The following is a 9427-nucleotide window of genomic DNA, read 5'->3' on the forward strand; positions in this document are numbered from 1 at the left end:
GTCGAGTCGATATAGCAATGTCCGTCTGTCTGTCTGTCCGTCTGTCTGTCTGTCTGTCTGTCTGTCTGTCTGTATGAACACCTAGATCTCGGAGACTATAAGAGCTAGAGACACCAAACTTGGTATGTAGGTTCCTCTATACTGCAGGCAGATCAAGTTTGTTTCAAAAATCAGCCACGCCCCCTTAACCGCCTGCAAATCGACATTGAAAATTTCATATCCAAATTATAAGAGCATTTTGAAAGCCAGAAATTCCAGATTTTGCACAGATGAAGATATAATTGTCCAAAATTTTTGCTGAAAATTTCATTCTGATCGCACAGTAAATAGCGAAGATATTCAAATAATAAATTTTGCTGTTAAATTCGTTGATGTCGCGTTGGCAGTAATTAAAACTTGAATATCTTGATAAAACAAAAAATTTTTATATATTAACATATTAAATAACAAATTGGCGTCCATTCAGGCGTGAGCTTCGGTGGCGCAGTGTACTGAGTCGCGGAGTCGGACAGTGCTCGTGGGTTCGAGTCCTGCCGTGGGCGAAAGATTTTTAATTTATTTATGTTCGAATTCAATTTCATTTTATATTAAAACAAACTCAGTGCTTATTTAAAATGTAACATTAAATGTTAAAATATAAATTATTTCTTTTACTTTTTAATTGAGCACTAAAACAAGCAATATGGTCATTTAGGAGGATAAAGACATAAGTGCAAGAGTGGCTCAACACTTTGAGCCTTTGTCTTTTGAAAATTTTTGCAATTTTGTCGCGGGTTCGATTCCCGGCGGGAACAACTTTTTTTCCAGCTGAACTTAAGCTTTTTTTTTTAATTTGTACAATTTATTGAAATTGTTATTTATGAATGTTATACTGACATTTAATATTGAATACATGTTTAAAAATTTCATTTAAATAATTTTACATTGGTATTTATATAAACGTTAAGTTAAAATTCTATGTTAATTTCATGTTTATTATAAATTTACTGTGTAAATTTATGTTTGTAGTAAATTTGTCTTTTTTTGGTTTTCAATTATTTTACTATTTGATTTAACATTTAGCATGTTTAACATGCAGTTTTAATTTATTCTCTGTTAAGGTTTCACTTATGCTTAACATAGCCAAATATGCATAAACGCATGTTTATATATATGAATGCTTAGCTAGAAACTTCTTTTGTTTTGGCGCGTGCCAACATATGTATGTATGTGTGCACTTAACAGATCTTTGAATTGCACATATGGATGTCCTGCTCTTCCTAATGATTAATGCATATGTATGTCTATTTGATTTTAAACTGATTCTTTTTCAACTCTTTTGTGCGCGCTGTGTACAAGTGATTTTGAAATTTGATTTTGTTGTGTTACCAAGTGTTCCATTTTAAGATAATTTGTGTGACTAGAATTTTTAATTATATCGGAAGCAAATTCGAGCGGCGACAAATTTAATATATAAGAGTTTATGGTAATCTTAAATATTATTTAGTTTTTAGAAGTGACTGATTTTGGATAGTAAGTACGGGGTCTCCGACAGTCGAGTATGCTCGACTGTAGCACCGGCCGACTAGCTTAGTTTTATATTAATTTATATTTTTATTTAAAATTTTTAGATTAAACTGAATTTTGTTCGTCACAAAATTGGATATCAGAAATTTTGGGTCTAGAAATTGCTTTCGTCACTAGACTTTTACCTCGTTTAGAGGTTTTTTTTGTGGGATTAAATTATTACAATGATTATTTAAAGCAATAATATTAATGATCATAATAATAGTTGATTATTTAAAGCAATAATAATAGTCATAATTAATTTCTAACTCTCATTACATTATCAAAACTATTGCGATTTCGATATAAAAAAAATGTTAAAAAATTTATCATCGTACGACTTCCAAATTAATCAAACCACTAAAATTTATATTACATATAAATTTATCTTAATTATTTTTTTAATTTTTCATACATTTTTTAACTAAGGCGCATTGCCATCTGAAATACTTTTTGTATCTTTAATGACGCTGAGTTTTTCCAACAACATGATAAAAATATTTTGTTGGAGCTATCAAAAATTTAAGAGCATGTAATTGAAAATGTTTCAAACACATTTTAGTTTTAGCTTGTGAAATAGAGATTACTCCTAGAAACTTTGAACTAATCCTTTAGGGAGCTGAGCTTTGTCTCCCCTGCAGAGCTAACGCGCTTAATGCTTAATGCAGAAAAAAATACACAACCATTTCGACAGCAAGTCCTTTTCCGTTTCCGCTTTCCACACTCCTCTTTCCCTAAGGAATTTCCACCAACTGGCCAGCAACTTTTGTGTCCAAATAAAAAGTTGGAAGCTTTTAAAAAGTTATGCACAACATGAATTTTACAAACGTAACACTAAAACTAATGTCTGCTCTCTCTCTCTCTGTCTCTTATTCGCTTACTTATTTCGCCTCTTTCTGTCATACAGCTGCAGCGAAGGACGCATCATGTCAACGGATACAAAAGGCTGTGTCGATCGCAACGAATGCCTAGACATGCCCTGCTTAAACGGTGGCACGTGCATCAATCTGGAGCCGCGTCTGCGATATCGATGCATTTGCCCCGAGGGATATTGGGGCGAGAACTGTGAACTGGTGCAGGAGGGACAGCGACTGAAGCTTAGCATCGGCGCCTTGGGCGCTATATTCGTTTGCCTGATTATCATATTGAGTAAGTACTGTAGAGAGCAACAGCAGCAGCAGCTGCGCAGTTCCCCTCCCTTCCATGGCGCAAGGGAAGCAGGAACACCTCGCTAAGCTCCTGCAATTTCGCATGCATGTGTGTCAGTTAAAGCGGCTTAAGCCGCATTCACATCCGCATAGGAGCAATCTCTCTCTCCCTCTCTCTCTCTCTCCCTCTTTCTGTTGCTCTGAGGACAGCCTCCAACTGTGGCGTGTTGTTTTTAGTTGTCTGTTTTAACATGTAAATGCAATTTTCAGTAGGTTGGACACGCTGCACTTAAATTCCGGCGAGAAAAAATATACCCGCCACATTTGTTTCCATAGGGGGGAAGTGGGAATTGGGGGACACTCGTAAAGTGCCACATTTCTTGCCCTCTTTTTGTTTTAACGCCAACCAAGAGCAATTTATTTTGTTAGCGAAATTCGACGATTGCATGATGGCTAATTAAAAAACCCCATCCAGCAACCCAATGAAATATATTTAAGCAATTACAAAAAGTACTACGAAATATTGATGGGAATAGTTGACCTTTTTCTACTTTTATAAAATAATATTTGACATTTATTAAAAGGCGAATATAGCAATCGTAATTTTTAAAACAAAATAAAAACATGTATAAAAAATAAATAGCAAACACTTATTTGTTTCAAGATAAATTCAAAAAGATTTTGACCAGGGACGGTAAATAATATTTATTTTGTTTTATTCAATTGAAAAAAATCATTCACTTCTAGTAACTTTAAAAGAGCGTGAAATATAGCTAAATTTGTATTAACTGGTAATCTATGAAATTTCACAATGATCTTCAAATTTATGATTTTTATAATGTTACTCATAAAACAATGATTATTTTTGAGCAAAAAAAAAAACCCAAAGTTGTTATTTTGATTCTTTTTGTCTATTTCATTTATGAATATATCGTAAGTAAATAACAAATGGAATGTACCTTTAGTAATAGCTTTTACAATTTCTTGCTAATGGACTGTTAGCTAATTATTCATTTTGACTAAGTCGATGAACCTTAAAGCAAACTGTCATTGAAAACATAATTTATTTATTTGTTTATTCAAGAAATTAAGATATTAAGCAATTAAAATCGATAAAAATAATATTTTAAATTTATTGCCAGCAGAGTTACGGGAAGAGTTTCTATTATTTGTAACCGTTTGCGTTTCTTCCTTATATTGATGAAATTTTTTCTAAAATTTGGCTTTTACTTTAGTACAAGATTTCATAGTATTTCAATTTGAGCTGCGTGGCATTTATCAACACTGGCACTTAATGTACTAGCGAGCAAACGAGCGGCGTTAAGTGGATTTGACCATTTTCCAAAAAGTTTTACACACAAATGTGAGATGGCAATTGCGAATGGTACACTCTGGCGTATACGCAATGTGCGACACTTTATTTTAGTCGTCGGTTGTAGGCAATTTGACTCGTTTGGGATTTCAAAGGATTTTCAATTAGCGTAGATTTATTTTTTTTTCTCTCTCGATGTCTTTCTTTTTTGGTATTATATGGCCCTTTCTTTGTTCAGGCCAGCTGCCGACAATTTATTTGTAGCCATATTTAAAAGCTGAAGCTGATTTATCCATGAGGCAGCAGGCCTGACAAAAATAATCGAGGCTAGTTTTAATGAGAGGAAATGGGAGAAAGGCGTGTGGTTTGAAGTTGCAACAGTAACAACAACAATGGCAAAATGCCTTAAGCTAATTAGGCGTTTCGGGCCAGCTAATTACACAGTTGGTGTTGCCTTTTTCGTACGCATACGCAGCGTTGGCCATAAAACCGCTAAACCGCAAAATAGGCGCAATAAATAAACGCAAACGAATGCTCTGGCACAACAGGAAGGCTTCCTTCATCCCTCACTTCCTCCCCTCACACATTTTCCGTTTATGAAGTGAAAATTTCAAGAAACTGACAACAACTAACGAACACACTGAAGGCCAATTTCGCCTTTGTTGTTATTGCATTAAAGTGGCGTAAAGACAAAAACAAACTAAATAATTATCCAACATTATTTACAGTCAACGCTTCCTCCCTCTCTCAGCTCTCTGATGCCTCTTGTCTGTGTCCTGTGTAATCTCAGAATCGTTGAACTGTATTTTTGGCATAAAATTTCTAGTGCCTTTCCCAGTCAAATGGGGGATAAAAACCCCAACAAAAAATGATACAAAAATAAGTAAAACTATACTGATGAGCTTCCTTACAACAGCAACTAACCTGAAGTTTTGGGCAAAAAATAGGCAACTATAGAAAGAACCAGTCCAGAAAAAAGTCATTGTAAATGTGTAGTATAGCTAAATGTAAACAAAGGCACCCGAAACAACCCAAACAACGGGCTTTGTTGTTCAACTGGAGTACTTAGTTTTTTGTTTTTTTGTGCCCATAGATGTTACAATTATTGCTAAGTTTTAGGGTTAGTCTCTTGGCTTTTAGTCCTGTCTGTTGTATTCGGCATTCTGTGTTGTTCTTGCTAGTTGCACGAATGTTTGACCTCACAAATGGTCGACGTACAATAATTATCAAGTGTGTACTTAAAGCTCAACTACACTTTTGTAGATTATGTATATAGGAGACTAAGTATGAAAATTAGAAGGAAAATTTAAAAAATGCAGAAAAATTTACAATATCAAAAAACTAAAGCTTTAAAAAGCTAAACAAAAATTAAATAGTTTTTGATAAATGAGGAAAGTGATTTATTCATCATTAATTATTAATTTTAAATTATATTTTATTGAATACCAATATTGCTTATAAATTGTTTTAAAAAGTTTAAGATTATTAAATATTGTTACTTATAATTTTATAAGAAAAAAAATACTTTTTTAAATCGAAGATTATTAAAAACACTTTAATTTCTTAATTAATTTAATTTGTACACTTTTCTTGCATTTTGTCACTATAACTGTAGAAAATTTTAAAATACTTTCAATTGCAACTTCTATTATTTCTCATTTGTATAATTTTAGCCTTCAATTCCACTGATATTTCAGCAACTTGCCCCAAGTACCATTTAATGAAAGCAACTCTTACCACCGCCTGTTACATAGTATAGAACTTAGATTCAAGGATGCCTTCAGGCTTTTTTTGTTTTAAAACCTGAGTGAGACAAGAATGAAAAATATACACAAAGTGACGCAGTTGGCTAAATGTTCGTGGCATGGTGGATAAAACAACAACTTCATTTACGTTTAATGAGGCTAATTAAATATAAAGAAAAATGTAGCTGCAAAATAAAGTATAAAATAAGAGAATGAAAAGATAAACATATAAATGAAGCTAGAATTTTTTAGGGAATAAAGCGGGAGAAAACACTGAAGATCATAATAATAATGACAGTCGCTGAAAAGTTCAAACTCTTGGCTTATATTAATGAACTTTTTGGCCAAGTGTTTGGCCTTTTCTTGTTTCTTAAGCAGACAGAAGCAGCTGCCAGTTGTTGCAACTAATGAATCCGCTTAACCAAAGTCAACTTGCAACACGCTGCAGCGCCATGGCGCGCCATTTGAAAAGTGAAACTGAAACCGAGTCTTAATTATTTTTACTTGACTGCCATGTTTGCGAAGAGGGCTCTTTCTCAAGACTGAACCCAGTTAATATTGCTGTCAACTGAGGCACAAATGATAAAATGCACTTATTTTTCACGGCTAGTCTGTTTTTCTATTTTCCTTTCCTATTTATTTTTTTTTTTGTGACAAGTTGTTTACACAAACTGGAAGCATGTTGCAACTGGAGTCGAGTGTAGTTTCGCATTGGAGAAGCATAAAACTTATTAATAAGTGGATACTACTTAAGTCAACTTAACACAAAAAGAGTAAAAACAAGTGGGAAAGGCTATAGTCGAGATTCCGACCATAGGAATACCCGTTACTTATTTTAATGTATACAAAATTTCTTTATAAAAATTACCACCTGATGAAAACTACTGTATTCTTTTAGGTGATTGTATTGAAGTAATAACTTTATTAATAACTTTGGTTAGCTAATACTCCCGTTCTAAATGTTCAATCTTGCTGCGGTTAAGTGAGATTATAGATAATATTAATAGATACCGTAATTTACCATAAAAAATAATTGTACTTTATAGGGTCGCAGATGCCTCCTTCTAACGATCACAATATACCCTTTTAAATATTTTTTAAGTAACGGGTATAAAGAGCATAACAAGTTTGCTGCTTTTGAAATGTTCCGTTTTTGGCCCCGTAATCCGCTTAGCTTCTTCTTCTGCTTCTTTCATGTATGAGTGCTTCTCTTTTTCCTTGTTCGGCACCAACAGGCACATGCGTAGTGTCGTGTGGCACAACTATCTCTCCCCTTCTTTGTCTTTCCCTATACCCTATCTTCAGTCTCGCTTTAGGACAAAGTTTAACCTCACAATTACAAGTACTGCAAGTTGGTCACCAGAAATAGTTCATTATCAGTTTGACAATTGCAAAGTGCCTTTTTATTTTGTCTTTGGTTAAATAATAAAACTTTTAAATTATCTAACCAAATAAGTTGTTCTCCTAATGCAAAAACGATTTTGGTTTTCAGCAAATTTGAAATCTATTTTTCAACTATTAAAGCCGAGTTCATAGTTTTGACTACTTTCTGTATAAAAAGTGTAGCTTGGTAGACTGCTAATTTATTGATGGAAATGTTACAAATTTGCTGCAAATATATTCTTCAAAATTTCTAAGTCGGTAAAAAGTATGCAATCAATTATAGTAAATGGGCTGCTTGGGTATTATAACTCAACTAAGTTTTCTAGTGAATTGTTTCTTATCTTAATTTTATTAAATTCATTCTTAACTTTAACACAAAATCCTAACAAACTTTAGAACGACTTTTAATTGTTTGTCTTTGTTGTTTAAATTAAATTTAAAATTACCAACATTTCATTAATATGTATTTAAATTTTCCATCTCCGATAGTTCTCGCATTGATATTCGTGTTGTATAATCGCAAGCGTCGGACGAGCAAAAAGAAGAAGCGTTCCGGCACCGAGAAGGATGTGCGCGAAACGGTGATTAGCTACGAGGACGAAGGAGGCGGTGAGGACGATATGACGGCATTCGATATAACACCATTGCAAATACCCATCAGTGCACAAGGAGGAGGCACAATGCCACCGGACATTGCCGCCTGTAAGATGCCCATAATATGTAAGTAAACACATGCCACGTGCCACCGTTCCGTTGAGAAGAAAATGCTGAGAGCTTGAACTATGAACAGATCCAGTGATGACGCTGTTGCCACCGGGTCAGGAGTTGAATGTGGCATATCTGATGGAGGAGCGAAAGCAACGCATCGATAAGGATCCCAATGCGCCGCCGTTCGATGACCTGCGAAATTTTACGTTCGAGGGGAGTGGCAGCATTGCTGAATCGCTCAGCTCGTTGGCATCAGGTGAGGCGAATCTATAGTCTAACTTGACACTGACCCCTGACCCCACTTCTCCCCCTCTCTCTCTCTCTCGCTTGCAGGCACAGACGATGAGAATCAAGACTTTAACTATTTACAAAATTGGGGTCCACGTTTCAATGCCCTTGCCGCGATGTACGTGCATGATAAAGCGAAAACCAAACAGCAACAACACGAGTCTCAACTAGGTGGCGCCACGCCAGCGGATAATGGCCTGGCCGTGGTTGCAACGGGCAGCGGTGCCGGACCGGGCGGTGGTGCTGGTGGTGCCAGTCCCACAATGGACCCGGACAAAGTTGTATTATAAAAATAATAGACATAAATAGTTAAGTTGTAGTTAAAAATGATGTTTCAGCTGTAAGCATTACGCCAGGATGTGGCACATTACATAGCATATGTGGATTGTGTGTGGATTGTGAACTGTGGATTCTACAGCACTCAACTACAAACTTATGTATATCTATGTACATCTATCTTTAAATATAAATGTGTGTTTCAGTGAGTGTGCGTGTCTGTTTTAGGTTAGGTTCATATACGCCATTGCGAGTACCGTTACTTCTCCAATACCAACAACAAAAAATACTAAAATACAGCATTGAAACTACTAAAAAACAAAATCAAAAATACATTTTAGCCAGAGTTTATTCCAATCAGGAATACACATTTTCTCCAATTTATTTTTTCTAGTTTTGTTTGTTTTTCAATACTGCATTACTGTCAGTCTCTTGTGGTATTTTTCCCGTGAATCAAACTAAAATCGAAAACAAAACGAATACTACAGCGTATATACCCGAATGTAAGGTATATACCAATCGAAAAATTACCAAAACTTACTTAGATTAAGCATAATTAATATATTACAAGAAAAGAGTTTATAAAACTTGCAACACCCTGTATAAATACGGCATTAACTTTAGCACGTAAGTTGCGGTCCAACAGACCAAAACTAGAACTAAAAGACCCCCATTTCGATTCTATTAAATTATCGCTCCCTTAACACCTTTTCCTCATTCCTTCCCCATACATTTGTCTGCAACATTGGGTGCAACCCACTCGAGATTTTTTGGACTTTGCTCTGGACAGAAGCACGTGTCCGATTGCCAACCGATTTCGCACCTGCTGCAGGCGTCACGTGTCCAGCGAAAAGTTGATGTTGCAACAAGCGGAGGCAGCGGCAGTGGCTGGAACACTGCTCGAAACTTTGGTGAAATTTAAAGCAAACTGAAAAGTACTGTAACATAATTTTGTACATAATAAATTCTGTAATTTAAATATTTAATCTGAAAATAAAAGATTCCAACTATGAGGCAAGTGG

At 35.0% G+C, this 9427-nt stretch overlaps 1 protein-coding gene across 1 annotated transcript in view; it reads left to right on the forward strand.

Annotated features, from left to right (window-relative positions):
• The window catches only part of LOC117779758 (putative neural-cadherin 2), a 39331-nt gene extending 30906 nt beyond the window's left edge, over positions 1-8425 (forward strand). Inside the window, exons 10-13 of the mRNA XM_034616063.1 lie at positions 2453-2694; positions 7623-7853; positions 7924-8097; positions 8175-8425. Of these exons, the coding sequence (XP_034471954.1) occupies positions 2453-2694; positions 7623-7853; positions 7924-8097; positions 8175-8419 (892 nt within the window). The 3' untranslated portion in view covers positions 8420-8425. The remainder of the gene's footprint in view (positions 1-2452; positions 2695-7622; positions 7854-7923; positions 8098-8174) is intronic.
• Positions 8426-9427: the final 1002 nt, after the last annotated feature.

The sequence above is a fragment of the Drosophila innubila genome, assembly GCF_004354385.1.
Source record: "Drosophila innubila isolate TH190305 chromosome 2L unlocalized genomic scaffold, UK_Dinn_1.0 4_B_2L, whole genome shotgun sequence".
NCBI classification, from domain to species: Eukaryota; Metazoa; Arthropoda; class Insecta; order Diptera; family Drosophilidae; genus Drosophila; species Drosophila innubila.